This window comes from Pezoporus occidentalis, unplaced genomic scaffold (genome assembly GCF_034315485.1).
Source record: "Pezoporus occidentalis ecotype Australia unplaced genomic scaffold, CSIRO_AGI_Poc_V1 ctg7, whole genome shotgun sequence".
Classification (NCBI taxonomy): Eukaryota; Metazoa; Chordata; class Aves; order Psittaciformes; family Psittacidae; genus Pezoporus; species Pezoporus occidentalis.
In genome coordinates this window covers 933170-951014 of record NW_026916052.1, presented here as the reverse complement: position 1 = coordinate 951014, position 17845 = coordinate 933170, and the positions used below count along the sequence as shown (strand labels likewise).

At 37.3% G+C, this 17845-nt stretch overlaps 1 protein-coding gene across 4 annotated transcripts in view; it reads right to left on the bottom strand.

The window, feature by feature from the left end:
* Positions 1–225: 225 nt before the first annotated feature.
* SIPA1L2 (signal induced proliferation associated 1 like 2) overlaps positions 226–17845 on the bottom strand; it is a 147237-nt gene continuing 129617 nt past the window's right edge. For 2 of the 4 annotated variants that reach the window (XM_062641710.1, XM_062641712.1), the window contains exons 19-23: positions 13129–13260; positions 5262–5315; positions 4190–4313; positions 2341–2422; positions 226–1465 (exon numbers count right to left, since the gene is read on the bottom strand). In XM_062641710.1, the coding sequence (XP_062497694.1) occupies positions 1319–1465; positions 2341–2422; positions 4190–4313; positions 5262–5315; positions 13129–13260 (539 nt within the window). In that variant the 3' untranslated portion in view covers positions 226–1318. The remainder of the gene's footprint in view (positions 1466–2340; positions 2423–4189; positions 4314–5261; positions 5316–13128; positions 13261–17845) is intronic. The other 2 variants (XM_062641713.1, XM_062641714.1) reach the window with 2 other exon arrangements.

The following is a 17845-nucleotide window of genomic DNA, read 5'->3' as shown; positions in this document are numbered from 1 at the left end:
GAATAGCCAAACCAGCTTTTGTTTCTTGTCCCAGGAAGCTTACCTCCTCAGTTATAGCAAAGGACACACTGAAGAAACTAACTTTGATAACACTGACAATCCCTCATTGGCAAAAAGGGATCATAAGAGCAAGCGAGTTGCACTGTCTCTGGATGGAGAACCCAGAGTGGGCTGAATGGGAACCTGAGCTATTACTGATGACAGTGATTAGACATGATAGATTAATTTAGGTTTAGATTTTTAACATTTATTAAAAAAGCAAGATGTATGTTCATTTCAAATTAAACAGTTAAAAATGTTAAAGCATACAAACAAATCAATTGTGTACTAGCAGCATCCAATTGTTAGAATTTTCTAGAACTCCTCAGTACAGTCTTGGCAAGCTAAAAATATTACAACTTGCAACCAACTGACCTCACCATAGTGCAGATAAAACAAACTTTATAAAAACAACAATTTAAGGTTAAATAAGATTAAATAAAGGTGTTAAATACAAGACACTTGATCAAAGCTTCTGTACAAAGATAAACAAATTTGGCATTGTACAATTGATTGGCTGGCTCACACCATACATGATTCCAATAGTTAAGCAGTTTAACTGTTTGGATGAACATCAACTATACAAAATTAACTGAAGTCGGAAGTGGGCTAACCCCAGTGAGCCATTTACAAGGCATGTCTATTTTAGAAAATCAGAACACTGTTTATATTCAGGCACCATTTGTTCCTGCAAATAAATAATCTCTAATGTATCTGCATCCAAACTAGTGTTAAACACATCAGTGCTAACATTTTATAAACACAGCTTTGTGACTATTCACTATACCTCCATTCTTATTGCTATGACAATGTGGACTGTGGAAATAAAACTACTGTACATACAAAAAAATAGAGCACCTTTTAAACATTAAAGTATATGTCTGGTTATTCTTTTTATCTTACAATACCGAAGCCCAAGCTAATGTAAATTGCTTTAACATCTTCACCAGCGCACCTGAAATGCAGGAACTAAAACCCCAAATATTCCTCTTCAGGCAAGCCCCAGCCAGAGCATCTTCTAAAAATGTCTAAAATGACACTAAGGATTTTTTACATTCATCTGCACACAAACAAATATCTGCTATTCTCTGCCTTCTTCATATGAATTTAAAGATGAATTACCACAATTCTCTCTCCTTTTCAAATGACTAAAGCTGGATAGAGAACGTAGCAGAAACACCTAAAATGGATTGTGAACACAGTGAAATTATTACCCCGCTAATTCAAAAAAATACAGCTGTTACATTGCTCAAGTAAGTATTTTCCAGGGGCCCCATCATTAGGACTTTTTATCTACTGTATTGAAAAACCATTCTGTAAATTTCCTCAGTTGAGCAGCTGCTGTTTGAGACTCCTCCTGAAGTCTCATGTTATCTTGTCTCAGATGTTGTACCTCTGCTTGGAGAACTGCCTTGTCCTGTTTTTCCTGGTTAACAAAGACACAAGTTGATTAAAGTGAGTAGTCGTGATGACAGCATTTATTTTTGTGGTTAATATTTCTGTGCAAGTCATACAGCTATATTTTGTTGAGATCCCTAACCTGTTCTGACAACGACTAAGTTAATTCCCCAAATAGCCTGCAATCACCTCATTCATTCTGAGAAAATACTGTAAGCTAAAAGGAAAACTAGATGTTACTTTAAGTATAAAAATTTTCTCCATATAACAACAACAAAAAAAAAGGCATTAAAAGGATAAGAAGTTTTTAGTTAGTACAAGTCATATGTGAGAGCCCAAGTCATAAGGAATTGAATTCAAATACATGTTAAGGAAGAAAAAATATCTGATTTCATAATTTTCCCTTACATGATTATTTTCTTACCAAATCAGGCTCATTTCTACCAGTCTTGGCATTGTCTCCAGCTTAGAAATTATACAGCAAATGAGACACAAAGCAAGTCATTGTTACAGGATCAAAATACCACAAGGCAACAGGGATGATGAATTGGATTGTTAACTACTTGAGATTACTGCCTATGTTCATATCTCTATCCTCTGTTACATCCAAGGCACAATAAATAGAGATAAAGTGCCTCATCCTTTCTGGGGCATGACTATAGGTAGGGTAGGCATTCTGGAGTAAAGATCCATAAACTACTTTACTTTGCCTTGGGGCAGATTGTTCACATAGCCATTCCTGCAGGACCTTCTGCACCTCTGTGTTCTGATCAACCACTGGGCCTACCATTCATTAATTACACTGTCTAGTTTAACTAACATACTTTTTTCAAGTCCTTGATGAACTCAGCATAAAAAAATAACTATTACGCCTGGAGAGCAGTAATACTGATGATCTTTTACCTTTCTCAGGTCGGTTTGTAGTTGCCGGAGAATGACCTCTAGCTGGTTTACTTTTCCTGTCAGAGTACTCGGAGCATGTTCCCTGTAAAGTAAACCACTAACTTCACTCTCAATTAGTTAAAATAATTTTCTCCCCCAACTTTTGCAGCGTAACACTTTCAGTGACAGCTAAGGGAACAAATCTATTTAGGCATAGTTAGGAAAGCACAGACAAAACCAGCATCAGCAAAAGACTATTACTGAACATAAACCCGTTGCTACAATATCTGAAATGTGACACTACCTCTCAAATTAAGCAGAAATTACAATGATTTTAAGAAGGAATGTTTTCAGAATTATTTGCACATACCCTCACTGTGCAAGTCAAATCTGCTGCTAAACAGTGAGACAAGCACATTTGTGAACAAGCTGCTTTTCAATAAGGACTGTACTAATCTGAAGCAAGCCACAGCAGCAATTATTGTCAACCAAAAAAGCTGTTAAGAGTTCTTTTGTCTGGCCTGCAGTTGTGTCATTTCCAGTAAAGGATAAACCTACGGCTTTATGAAGACAAATATTTTGTTTAAAGGTCAAAACATGAAATATTGCCACAGGTTAATCAAACGCATAACTGAAGGAAAACGCAGTGAATAGCTTCCATTTCCTGTATGGCAATGAGCACTGTGGGAGATTGTTTCATACATGTTATAGGTGAAATTAGCCATGATGTGAATCATTTTGTCTGGAAGAGAGAAGTTTTATATACAAAGCTGAATCAGCTGCTTCATGCAAGTGCACAAATTTGATAGATCTGTTGATGCTAAAAGTGGAACGTCTTTAATAATCTCTTGCAATTTTTGCAATTTTTACTAGGCTGGGGAAAGATCTGGACTTAGAAACCATTACAATAAATGTGCTAAATGGGCTTTACCATGTAAGTAAGTTAATTTGTGTAAATTGGTTCGAATTAAAATGCAATAGCCTAGCAAGCAAGAAGAATTTTCCCTCTGTTTCTTGCTCTTCCATTCCTGCAACTGAAGAGCAAAACTAACGATAAAAGGTGTTTTTCTTTTAAAGTGTGCAAGTGGACAGATACATATACTGCTGAATCTGTGTTTTTAACAGGTATATTCCTCACAGTAGGGAAGATGGGGGGGGGGGGGGAATAAAAAAATCGAACAAAACCAAAACCAAACAAGCAAAAAAAGACAAACCAAAAAACCAACCAAACAAAAACAAAACCGAAAAAACTGAACCCAAACTCCATAAAAACCAAAAAGAGAATAATTTCTCACAGAGCATTAGCAAGAATTTTAAGAATTGGACAGTTTGGCATTAAAATATCCTGCACTCCTCAGTTACAGGTTCTCTTCATTAATTCACCTCTCTATAAAAGAAAATTATGGATTTGCAAGTAGTGAATAGTTGCAAAAGATAGGTAGGCACACCCGTTTCAGCTCTGAGCCATTTGCTGCAGATCAGGTTATTTCATACTATAGAGTTGAGCTGCTATCATCAGTTCTACTCAAATGAAAATAAAGAAAAGCATGACAAATTATTATTGCATAGGAAGGATACAGAGAAAAATCGGAGTAGCTGAAGCTCTGCATCTAACCATAGTCTACATTAGAGGCCTGTTCTAATGAGGGCGCTATATCTGACTATACACTACAAACTTTCTAGGTAGAAGTGCTCAGAGGCTGATTCCAAGAAGCAACATTTTTCACAGTTGAAGACGTGGTCAGTCAGGGTAACAGGTCTCCCATCAAGTACCAGTGAAACACGCAGACAGGCAATTTGATGTGAACCATTAGGAGAAAATCTTTTCTTAAAAGATTTTTGTGAGAAATACACTTTAATTCTGACATACCCAGCAGCCTCAAGGAAATCTTTTCCATCTGTGGGACTCTCATCCAAAGGTAACTCTTGTGTTCCTTCCAAACCCTGACCTTGCTGCATATCATTCAAGGTGCAAAAAGATGCTACTCTCTGATCTGTAAAAAAGTAACATAAGGATACATTTAAAGCTGGACCTATATACAAAATAAAAGACTATATTACAGCCATTATCCTGGTTCAGTTATAAAAATGGATGTATATTTCTACATCACAGCTTTGAAAATAATCAGCAGATGTAAAGTTTATTCCAACTAGTTGGCTTCCCCACATCTGCATCCAAAGGCAACCCCAAAGCAATTATTTTTTGTGTCTATCAGTAGAGTAAGACAGATTTGCTTGGACCAGTCAATGCTGATATGAACAGTAAATTGGTCTTGATGAAGTCTGCAGAAAACCATTTGAGAATTCAGGGCCACAATCAATGACAACAATAATTCCACAAACAGGTTTGCATCTCCCATGGACTTAAAGCCATCAGATTCCTCAGAAATCTGCACTGTTCGTTTTGTACTGTTTTGCTGTCTCAAGAATTTGCAGAACCTAATGGTAATCTGCGTACTTGAAAAACAATAAATTCACACTCTTTACATCAATTGAGTTTTTGTTATATATATTACTAAGGAATGCTATTATCGACATTGGATTCCACTAGAACACAATCTAACAAGCAGAGATGTAATTACCTATGGATATACAGTGTGGTTGCCAAAATACATCAGTCACCACATAATAGAAGTATGCCATGCAGATCATCATTGCACAGAACAGGAGTAAATGATGCATTCATTAGGATTTAATTTGTCTTCTTTAAAAAAACAAAACATCCATATTCTGTGGAGATCAATTTAACTTATTTCTGTCAAATAAAATCCCATGTCTGTAGGTTTGTATAAATTCTGGTGACAACATGCCTGCCTTGCCCTTTCTCCCCTTGCTCTACCACCCCGCAGGCCCAAAGCTTGCATTATCATGCAAACGTGCAAACATAGGAAATATTAAAGAAAGTTTACAAAAGGCAAAAGTCATCAATCCCAGACCATCACCTAGAAACGGCGTGTGATGACAGAACGGCCCAAATTCTTCATCTGAGTCAAAACCTGGAATAAGATTTAGAATGTTCCTATAAACAAGACAGTCCATCTCCACTGAAGCAGCTGTGGCCCTCACGTACAGTGCACTCAGTGGGATATTCCCCATGCAACCCATGCTGGCTCTCACTTGAAGCCTTGCAATGCCGTTTTTACACAACACTACAGTGAAGCATGAGATATCATGCCCCATGTCTTTAACAGGAGTACCCAGTATTGCGACACAACATGAGAACTTGGCATGATACCTTAAAGACAACCCTTGAAACTATTAGCGCTCAAACAGTGAATACAGGTCAGATCACTTTAACTAGGAAGGAAATTTTGTTTAATAAGCCCTACCAAATAAAAACAGGAAATCACTGGAAGCTCTTTGAAGGGATTTTTTTTGTAAACAGTTTTAAGGAATAGCAAGGAATGAAAATTCATTCAATAATATAATGAAAAAAAGTTGCATGCAATTTTTTGTCCGTTTTTAAAGATCACAGATCATTTCCCCTGCTTTTATCCTTACTTCTGGCTGGTGCCACATCTTGGCAAATATGAACAGACTTTTTCATAGTGCTGACAATATGGTAAGAATTTTAAACACTTAAACAGTGACATCATTCACAGATTTAAAACTCTCTAAGTTGAACATATTTAATTAGAACATATAAGCAAAAAATAATTTCCCAGATCAAACACAGTATGTAGGCCAGAAACAAGACAGTGTAAGCAGTTTGGAGTGCATATCTAATCACTAACTTCACCTTTATACTGTTCACCTTTTCATTATCACTTGTTAGAGGAAAACAAAGCCAGCAACAAATGTTTTGCTGTTGCTGTTTTTTCTATGGCAAACAGTTGGTAACATGGGGCATTGTGTCTCAGAGGCAATTCTATTATAATATAATAAATCTCTGTTTTTCTCCCTCTGCTGACTAAGCTTAATTAAAGAGAATTGCCACTTGTCTGGTTTATTTTGTCAGCTGAGAAAACATTTTGTCAGCTTTATCTCCCCAGAAGTATATGAAAGCATCTTTTTCCTGATAGATAAAAACCAGGTTCATGCAGCTGTTAATGAAATCACAGGATTTCATTTTAAAACACAATATTTTTAAATATTTTTGCATTATTTCAACCCACAATAAAAATATAAAAAGATGATGTTTGCAATGAAGTGTAATGTGTGGATTAACTTCTTCCTTGTGTAATCCCTAACAAATTTCAACTCCACAATTTAAAAGTAACAACACCTGGAGTAGAAAATAAATTGTTAAACCTTTTCTATTTTCCTAGTATAACTTAAATATATTTTTCTGATATTCATATCTTTCTTTACAAAATAGGAAACCATATTCTCACATTCATCAGGTGAGGAATTAAGTCACTATGTGGCCAGTAACAACTAGGGAGTCTCCAATGATATAACATACTATTTAAATTCCTATGTTGCTCTTCAAAGAGCAGTTAGTTCCTCAATTTTCAAAAGCCAGGTTAGCGCCAAACTCATTCTCTGAACAAGATAGTAACATGTGAGTCTCTGTAATAAATACTGTATCAACAAGACCCTGGACTAGCAAAATATTTTGCCTGCTCTCCCTGCAAGTATTCATGCTTAGCAATAGTTTCACCAATTTACTATTTAAATAAGAACTGGTTTTAAACCTGAACAGTGGTGAAGGTTGAATTTGTACTTCAAAACGCAGTATCTTCCTGCTGAGTTTTGGTTCATTTGTTCTTAACAGAATTGGCTTGACTCTATATTCATGAAAATGAAATCAAAGCTACCTTCCACTGACAGTTAATCTTTCAAAAGAAAAATCAAGTGTCTTTCTGGCTATGATGCTGTAGATATAAATTCTGTTTCTTCCAAACCACAGGGAAACCTCCTATTCAGTTCAAGTGATATGTGCATGCTAAATGGAAGAACATGCATGTAAATCTCAGAGCTCTCATTTTTATCTGGGACATCCTTTCCAAACCCCACACAGGACCTGAGCATATAAAAGTATTTACAAAAACATATTCGTGTTTATGTTAAAACTTTAAGCAACAGTTGACTTGTCTTTGGTCCTCCTAAAATTCATGTTTCACTTTAAAATGACAGAATTGTACAGCTTAACCAGTAGGAATTTGAATCTGAATTTTCATTGTTCCAGACCACTAACAGAGGCCAGAAAAAAAGCTTCAGACAATTTTGATGTACTGGAAAGCAGAAAAGGCTAAAATTAATATAGCACATGAAGCTGATCTCTCATTATTAAGGCAAAGTCTATTCACAAACATACACTGACATCTGCACTGAAGCAAAAAAGTTACGCATGAACTAGAAATGACCGAACGTTAACAAAATATTTTATCTTTTTATTTTTTTCTAGCAGTTTAACACACTGATTAAAATAATTATCTGTCTTGCTGAATGCTTCACTTCTTTCTCATTATGTTATGTGTAGCATTACTTGCATTAAGCTATAAAGATTTTTAAATGAAAAATTAAAATAATATTAATTATAGTAGCACAGATGTTCCTGCAAAGATAAACTGGCAGTAAGAAACGCTGCATTCTGACTGGCACTAGTAGACATTTATAAAAATAACCTGGATAAAAAGTCAGAAGTTGAAACCACCTATTTTAATGAACTAAATCAGAGACATCAGAGGGACTTTCATAGGCTGTCAATGCCCACAGAATTATTTACCAAACACTAAACAGCTATTTTAATGCACAAAAAATCCAGTTTAAGGTAGCACAAATGGTAAAAAGTTCTATTTATAATAACAATTCATATTTATGTTTGGTTCAATTCTCTTCTGCAATGACAGTAACAGATAGTAACAGTATCTGTTGCTTCTCCTTTTATTCCCCAAATAAAAAAAGATCCAAAATTAGCCACCAGCAACATAATAAATATGTTGAAAGCCAGTCCTTCTTCCCTAACCTGGAGATCTATTGGAAGGATAATACAAAAAGATAATTAAAAAAATGCATTCTCTTCCATATTCTTGAGTTTTTTTAATTCTCCTTTTTCTATTTTGACATTCCAATTTATTCTGTAAACCCCCATCTTTATCTTTACTCAGTTCAACATGCTTGGTTTTTTTTTTGCTTCAACTTCTCATTTTTCATGACAACTGCCCTCCCTAAACCCCTACCTCTTTTGCTGTACAGTCATATGCACCTCTATCAAATTTTTAGTGTTTGCTTCAGGGATGGATACAAAAATATTACAACAGTGTATTTCCAGCATGTCACCTGCTCCTTGGTTACTGCCTCTCTGCTTCCCTCAGCAAAAAAAGAGAAGGGAACTAGAAGTATCCAAACCATGCATGAAAGAAATGGAAGGCTACCCCTTGCTACTGATTAAATGCATGACAAAGGACCTCTGGATAAATATCAAACACTATGTCCTGTGAAGGAAGCAGTGCGAAGACTTAAAATAACATTGCATTGTGTTCCAGCTTATGGACACTGACCCTCAACGAACACAGCTCAAGCAAAACTCCACACTGACGCAGCTTCTGGAGCCTGTGGAGTTAACACCTGCACAGCTCACCACTATGAAGACCTGCCTTAAGAATAACAGAGGATTTTCAGGAAAACTTCGAAGTAAATATTCAGCTTCCCAGAAAAAGTTCTTGCCAAGCAAAAGCAGTGAAAATGACAGGCTCACAAAGTGAAAAGCATTATCACAGAACCACAGAATCGTTAGGGTTGGAAAGGACCTTAAGCTCATCAAGTTCCAACCCCCCTGACATGGGCAGGGACACCTCACACTAAACCATGTCACCCAAGGCTCTGTCCAACCTGGCCTTGAACACCGCCAGGGATGGAGCATTCACAACTTCCCATCATACTTTCAATTAAAAAGTACTGGCTTACTCCACTCTCACAGACTACAGTTTAAACCCTACTGTTCTACATAGGACCAAGGCTTCAGTTCAGATAAAAGCTCATACTAATTAATAAACAACCATCAACTGTTTATCTGGGGGAAGGGCAGGGTAGCTAAAAACTGAGACCAGTGGTCTTGTTACACCCATGAGTAAGCTCTGAGTACAGATAATGGTAGCAAAAATCTTGCTACTATATTTAATTCTTAATCCAATTAATATCAATATTATAAGCACCTAAAATGTTTTAAGACAGACAGATGAAGGATTGTGAAGCCCATGTTATGGATGTTGAACTGATCAAAATATCTAAGTTGTGAACATACAATCTAGAGACATCGCATGAGAAATTCCCTGATGCTGGAATCAGACTGGTAATTCTAATTAATCAGTATTAAGACCTTGTACAAAATCTTGTATCCAGGTTCTAGAATAGAACACAACTTTGAAATACCAGGTCGGCAAAGCCAAACTACAGAACAACTCTAACACTAACTTCTTCAATTAGTATTAAAAAAGTCCTATCTGTTTGTGTTCCTTTTTATTGAAGGTTCAGGGGGGTGAAGGGTGTTTATTTGGGATTTTTTTCTGAGACTGCCCTATGTAAATGTTATCACATTTTCACCCAGTTCAATAGAAAGATCAAAGCAGTTTTACATTCAGAAGTGGGCGAACTTTAGAACTATCCACCCTCTTTTCACACCAATATAATGCAGAACAACAATTCCAAGCTATTTTTAAATAGTAAGCTGAAGCAACTCCTCAGTCGACAACATTAAAATACATAGGGAAGCTGCATCTGCTAGTTCATATCCAGCATATTCACTCTCAGTGATTTTTTTATGACATGCCTATCAGTTATTCTTTTTAAATGACATTCAAATTGCAAGATGTAAGATAGAGAAAGCTGAACAACAGCTTAAAAATGCAATTTCTTGTAAAAAATCAAATTGCAGTACTGTGAATTTAGTCAAAACATTTTATAAATCCTCTAACATACACAGATGTCTCTACTGCAGAGTCCCAAACAGAAAAGGATTAAATTCCTTCATAAAAAATTAGATTATTATTTACTACTCAAATTCTTACAATACTTAAAAAAAAACAACCCAAGAAACAAAACCCAAAACAATGAACAATGTTGGCTGATATTCAATGATCACCTGCTACAAGCTCAGCAGTGTTGCGTCCCTACTAGAAAGAAGCGCAGCAGGAGGGCCAGGAGACCTCCTTGAATGGATAGGGAGCTGCTGAGGAAACTTAGAAGGGAAAAAAAAAAGCTTATAAAAGGTGGAAGCAAGGACAGGCGGCCTGGGAAGAATACAGGGATGTTGTCCGGGAAGCTAGGGATCAGGTTAGGAAAGCTAAGGCCCAGTTAGAGTTAAACTTGGCTAGGGATGTGAAAGATTACAAGAAGGGATTCTATAGGTACGTAGCAAATAAAAGACAGACTAGGGACAATGTGGGCCCTCTCCAGAAGCTATCAGGAGAACTGGCTACCCTGGATTTGGAGAAGGCTGAGGTTCTGAATGACTTCTTTGCCTCGGTCTTCACTGGCAAAGGCTCTGACCGCACCACCCAAGTCTTGGAAGGCAGATGCAGGGACTGTGAGAATGAAGACCTTGCACCCACTGTAGGAGAGGATCTGGTTCGAGACCATCTTAAGAACCTGAACGTGCACAAGTCCATGAGTCCTGATGAAATCCATCCGCAGGTCCTGAAGGAGCTGGCGAATGAAGTTGCTAAGCCACTGGCCATCATATTTGAAAAGTCATGGCAGGCAGGTGAAGTTCCCGATGACTGGAAAAAGGGAAATATAACCCCCATTTTCAAGAAGGGGAAAATGGATGACCCGGGGAATTACAGACCAGTCAGTCTCACTTCTGTGCCTGGCAAAATCTTGGAGCAGATTCTCCTGGAAGGCATGCTAAGGCACATGAAAATCAACAAGGTGCTTGGTGACAGCCAGCATGGCGAAATCCTGCCTGACCAATTTGGTGGCCTTCTATGATGGGGCTACGGAACTGATGGACAGGGGTAGAGAAGCTGACGTCATGTACCTACAGCTACAGGTTGGGCAGAGAAGAGATTCAGAGCAGCCCTATGGAGAAAGACTTGGGGGTGTTGGTTAATGAGAAAATGAACATGAGCCAGCTTCAGTGTGCACTCACAGCCCAGAAAGCCAACCATATGCTGGGCTGCATCAAAAGGAGCATGACCAGCAGGTTGAAGGAGGTGATCCTGCCCCTCTACTCTGCTCTCCTGAGACCTCACATGGAGTGTTGTGTGCAGTTCTGCTGTCCTCAACATAAAAAGGACATGGAACTGTTGGAACAAGTCCAGAGGAGGGCCACAAGGATGATCAGGGGACTGGAGCACCTCCCATATGAAGACAGGCTGAGAAATTTGAGGCTGTTCAGCCTGGAGAAGAGAAGGCTACGTGGAGACCTCACAGCAGCCTTCCAGTATCTGCAGGGGGCCTATAAGGATGAAGAAGAGGGACTCTTTATCAGGGAGTGTAGCAATAGGACAAGGGGTAATAGGTTTAAACTTAAACAGGGGAAGTTCAGGCTAGATATAAGGAAGTTCTTTACTGTGCGGGTTGTGAGGCACTGGAACAGGCAGCCCAAAGAATTTGTGAATGCTCCATCCCTGGCGGCATCCAAGGCCAGGTTGGACAGAGCCTTGGGTGACATGGTTTAGCGTGAGGTGTCTCTGCCCATGGCAGGGGAGTTGGAACTTTATGATCTTAGGGTCCTTTCCAACCCTAACTATTCTGCAATTCTAACAAACAATAAAAAGTTTCTGTCTTGGTCTCACACCATCAATTCTTCAGCATTATCTACAGATATATCTATGATTTTTCCAGTTAAAATGCAACAAGTGAATACTCATCCCCTGTAGGACAGGGCACTGTGGGTAGTTATGTTTTTCTACCTCTCTCTCAAATTCAAATGGTAATTACATGCACATAACACTTAATAAAGTGAAATTATTTTCATTACAACAGTAAGTCATAAAATAATGAAAATCTATTGAAGTTTTCAAAGAAATCTAAAAATACAGGAGCATAACTGGTACAGAATGACCATTTAGTAAGTTTACCTCAAAATTTTTATTAACATTGAAAAATATTCTTCAAGTACAAAGTTACAGTTAGTCATTTACTGATCCAAATTTATTTTCAGTTAAGATGTCAACAGCAAATAGCAGGATATTCCCTGAGCAATCAAACATAGAAATGCATGGTTGTCAGATACTCAGCGTCACAGTACTTCCTGCCAGCTACAAGTCAGTGACCTAACTGCAACACCCCTCAGAAACAACAAAATGCAAACATTCAACTGCATATATCCATATATACACTCAAACCAACATCCACCTTTCTGCGCTTATACATTATGTGTAGGTTTAGCGCTCAGAGAAGCAAATAAGATTTTTTTCCTAGTTAACTTGGTCTTACAATTTAAGAATTGAATAACCTTGGTCTACACCTTGCACCCTAAGTTCTGCTACTGGAAAATATGGTGTACATTTTTGCTGTTTTTCAAGGGCTTATAATGAAAACTAAGAGGAACTGCAACATCATCTGGACTACAAATAAAAGTTGACAAGCACAATACAATAAACTCAGGGAAGTGTTACTTCCAGTTTCATTTTAAACATCTAAATTAAACGCTTTGAATCTCTCCTTCACCTGATTTATCCAATTGATTACAGAAGGAATTTAGGCCCATAAATGGATGAACTGTATTAAGACAGATACTGAAAGTATCATGAATACCCACATTTTCAGTGACAATATTTCACACTGAGTAGCAATACTGCCAGAAGAACTCAAAAGCTACAGAGGCAAACACTGAATTTTTGTAATTCAAAACGTGGCTATACATTAAAAAAAAAAAAGTGTACTGAACATTAATCTTTATTTAAATTTTCCTGTTACCTTCAAACGCTCGTGCAGCATCTACCAGGTGAGACCAGTCTAGCCCTGTGGCAGTGTCTGGCAGGGGCATCAGGCCGGGATCATTGAATTTGGCTTTATCAGATAAGGACCCATCTGAGAACCAGAATTCATCTAAACAATAAACACAATAATTAGTCTTCCTATTACAATGATGTACAATTAATTTTGAAGCTATTTTAATGAACTGTAAAAAAATCTATCAGCAAAGAGCATTTATTTCTCTTGTTTCTGTCTTTTCCTGTTCAATACTCAGTATGGGCAGAACAATATTTAAACTTCATCAGAGTAAGACGGGAAGGGTTTCTAAAGGTTTTTTTTTTTTTGTGCCAGTTTGCACATGATGCGTCCTTCACATTTTCATGTGAATGCTGTGGGAGTAGGCAGCATCAGTTAAAGCATACCATATTAAACCTGAGCACTGAGCAGAAAAGTTGCTACACATAGTTACATTTTTAAGAAGGCTGTGAAACAACATACAAGATGTTCACCTGCAGAGTTTTATCCTGAAACTTAAATAGCGCAGTTCCAGAAGCAATTTAAAAATATCACCTGCTTTTCTTTTAATGTATTTGTTAAGTTCTAGACTATATCCAAAACTCACTTTCACACTGAAAATATTACCCTATTAGTTTAATATTTGTAGCTATATATTTGAGGACATAAGACTTGTGTGCCAATTGCTAAGCTCCAGAATGATCTGCAATACATTACATGCTGTAGATAAAGTGTATATTAACTGAAATGTATACACTATAAAGTTAGTTCAAACACAGTTTTCAGTTATGCAGAAAGGTACCATGAACATGCATGTTAGTAGAGGAGATGCTAATTTTCACAGTTATCTTAAGCAGTTTTACATTTTCTGTATTTATCCATAACAATCTTCACTCTGATCGGTGCGAACACATTAAAATTAACACTGCTGAATGAGCACACTCAGGTTCTTAAAACTGAACATAAACCAAATCCATTATTTATAGTCACATTTCATCTTAACCATAATGCTAGTGATACAATACTGTACTGTTATTACATAGTATAGCAAAGAAAAAAAAGAAATTTTGCTTCAGACATTGCTACTCCTATTAAAGGCTGAAATAGTAATTTTTCCTCAAATACTTCAGAATGAAATTTCCATCTAGCTATTCCAGTGATTCAACTCTAATAAGGAATACTTTTTTTCCCCCCCCAGGAAAAAATCAAATTTAAATTAAAAAAAAAAAGAAAAAAACAAACAAACAAAAAAACCCAAAAGAATGCATTTAAACAATCAGAAAATATATTTGAAGATAATGGCACCTTGTCATTGTCTTGATACCAATAAAAAAGAACACCAAAGTCCATTTGAATAAAAAAGATTTCTGACGTAAAAATACAAAAGCAGTAGCCTGTTACATGTGTTTTACTGCATGAAGGGATGACCAGAGCATACTACATGCTTTGCAGAAAGCTTGTTTTTTATTTTTAAGAAGCAAAATCAGGAACATTAAAGTAGGTTTGAAATCCTCTGTCAAAAATTAGGAGTCCAACAATGCAGGAACAATGCAGAAGAGGTAGAAATCCTACCTACTATGGTATTTATCTTGTTCTACAATTTATCTGAAAGATGCAGTACTGCTATTGGAAGTGGCCTGAAAAACCTATGTAGAAATGTCTTTTTAATACCCACTCTTGTATGCAAAAGTGGCTGTTATATGAGGTGGAAAAGTAATATACAAATATATTCTAGCCATACATCCGTGCTGAGATTTTATTTTCAGTTCCTTATAAACATACATGAAACCTGAACTAAGGTTACCTTGGGGTGCAAGTACACTGCAAGCTCAAGATCAGAACAGTCTGAACTTTTGTATATGACCTGGGAATTATAAGAACCTTGTTTATGCAAGTACAAATGTTTTATACATCCCTGTTGTGGAAAAATAGACAGAATGCCTTATTTGAAAGGCTGGCAAGCCAGCTTTTGGTTCTAGACCAGCAGGGAGGCCCTAAGGGACAGCCCTTGCTTTCGTATGATCAGTCTACAGAAGCTGATTGTGAAACCTGTCAGGAAGATGCCTGTTCCCAGTGAGATTCTGCTGGCGTTCCAAATTAAAGTGTAGGAGTGATATATTCACCAGTAGTCATCCTTCATTATGCATTGTCTTTCTGAGAGCCTTAGGGTGGATCCTATTTGCTCCTGCATAAGGCTTGACAGAGCAACTCAACTGCAGAAAGCCTGCCGGAGTAGAGGTTTGAATACTGATAGCTCTGAAAATGCAAGTGCTCCTGCTGATGGCTGAAATTATAAGCAGAATAACTGAACATGCATGAGTATGCCACCACAGAATAATTCATTTTCATTATTACATTATGTGTCCTTGTGCAGTGGGGGTGAGAAGGGAAGGAAAAAGAAAAAAAGGGAAATAAAATGAAAAAAAAATAAGGAAGAAGAAAAAAAAAAGCTCTCTAATGATATAGGCCTCTTTGTACCTTTGAATTTCAGAGAATAATGTTTGTATTTCAGGAATGCTCTGGGTGAGATGAATTATTTCCAGCCCCCTGTATTTGCATTTCTTCTCTGTTCCCCTGGCCTCACTGTTGCCTCCACTTTTCTCTGTACGTCCGCCACATCAGCAGCTGCAGGCTGCCTGTTGTCTTCCTTTTTCATTTGTGCAAAGGTGGCATGTTATGCCTGAGCAAGCCCATCTCTGTGTGTCCAAGAGGCTATGCCTAATCTCATAAATCTCACTATTTTCATAGCCCACAAGATTGATCTTGAAGCATCAAAAAATTATCCCTTATTTCCTTTGAGAAAACAATTTCAGTGTTATCTTTCAGTTTTAAAGAGTATTTTATTTGCTGTACTCTTTTTGGCACAAAACAATTGATCTCGTGGTTTCTGGTCCTTTCAGTTATGTCGCTTCCTACACTTAGGAATTTTCTTTATCCTTATTATTGATACATAAAGTATAAAGCATTTTGAAGAGTCCTTATTTTCACCAAAATTACGTGGTCAGTTCAGTTTCCAACAGAGCTCCTGAAATTGACTATCATTGGTCCCATACAGCTCTGCATTCAAAGAGTAACTAGTTATACTGAAAGAAGAAAGATTCACCTGACTTAACCTTTTCTACTTCCAAGACAAGTATCCTGCTTCAGTTGGAACTGTTACTTTTATGCAGAGGCTGTACATCATGAAAAAATACCTGCTAAGTACTCCTCACCTACTGTGCTAAAACTAGACATATCATTTAACAAGTAGATTATCTCAAAAGATGCTGCAGCGGAATGAATATATCAAATTATATGCAGACATAAATCCCAGTGTCTGCTTCCTGTTCTTTCCTGCAATCAGCAGTTGTATCTCTATAGTCCTCTTAAACAACAGCTGCCTGCCAAACCTTTCCCTTTTTCAGTTATTACCTAGGGTTGCCCAAAGTCCCCCTTCAAAGATGCCAGTAGAATTTTTTATGGACATATGCTCACATTACCATTAGAACAGTAAAGATGTGATCCCAATAACTACTTTTCCCTTCCCTTTTGTTATTGAAGATAGTCTCATGTTCTGATATTCACTGTGTGAGAGTCTGTAACAAGCAACATATATACTTCTTCGGTTGCACTGTATTACTGAATCAACAGCCTGTATCTGCTTACTGAAAAACTGACTTCCAAATTGTTCACTTTGCACATCATCGATGCACAGTGATGCTCTTTCATCAATATTGCTTTTTATCAATTAGGTTAGTTTTGGATTGAAGCTAACTGTGGCTGTAAGCCAGTTTTAAGATGGACTTTCTTCTAATAACACAGTTACACGCATATAGTTGCACTCCTGGCAACCTTCTCCCTATGGCATGTAAAATCAGAGAACTTTCAGAACTTATATCATTGCAAAATAGTCCCTTCCTTATGACCTTCCTCACTGCAAGAATCCTGCACCTTGCTCCTTTCCTCACAGCACAGTACAACATGCCAGTGTACCACTTAGGGCAATTTTTCTTTCCCTTTCCTTTTTGTGCTTCATAATAGGAGTGGATCACAGTTCCTGCAATGTCAAACTACCTCCCTGTGTCTTCCTGGGCTTCTGACTTGTGTTGTTAGTACACTAGTTCTGTATCAGTGGTTCTCATTGTTTTCATTCTTTTCCTTTGCCATGAATTTGCAAGATGGGGATAGATTTGTACCTGCAACTGTGTATGGCATGCTAGAATCACTCAGCATGAACAGCACCGTCTCAGTTAGTGAATTGTTAATGTCCCCAAGGTAAAATTCCAGAGTTCTCAGCTACATGAGTCCGCCTTTCTGGTTTAAGTTAAAAATAAGATATAATGAAATAAATCTTCCTACATCTGTGCACTGTGTGCAATCAAGAGCACTCATCTGTCAGAGCTTGCATTTCAGACTTTACTGAAAGAAACTCTTTTTTCACTTCACTTCCCTCAGTGATAAAATAAAAAAATCCTATAGCTTCATTTTCTCATCTTCTTCCTACAGTCAACATCACACATAGTTGAAGTTTCCATATTCGCATGGCTGTTTTGTCTGATAACTCTGATTTCTCAGTAAACTGAAATCCTTCAAGGTTGCCTATTACGCTTTGGTTTTGATGCTGCCTTGCTTACCTATTAATCACACTCTTTTCCTCGCTAGACGGGTCTCACGAGACTTGGTGCTGCCACAATATTTCATGTACCCCATGCTAGGTAATAAC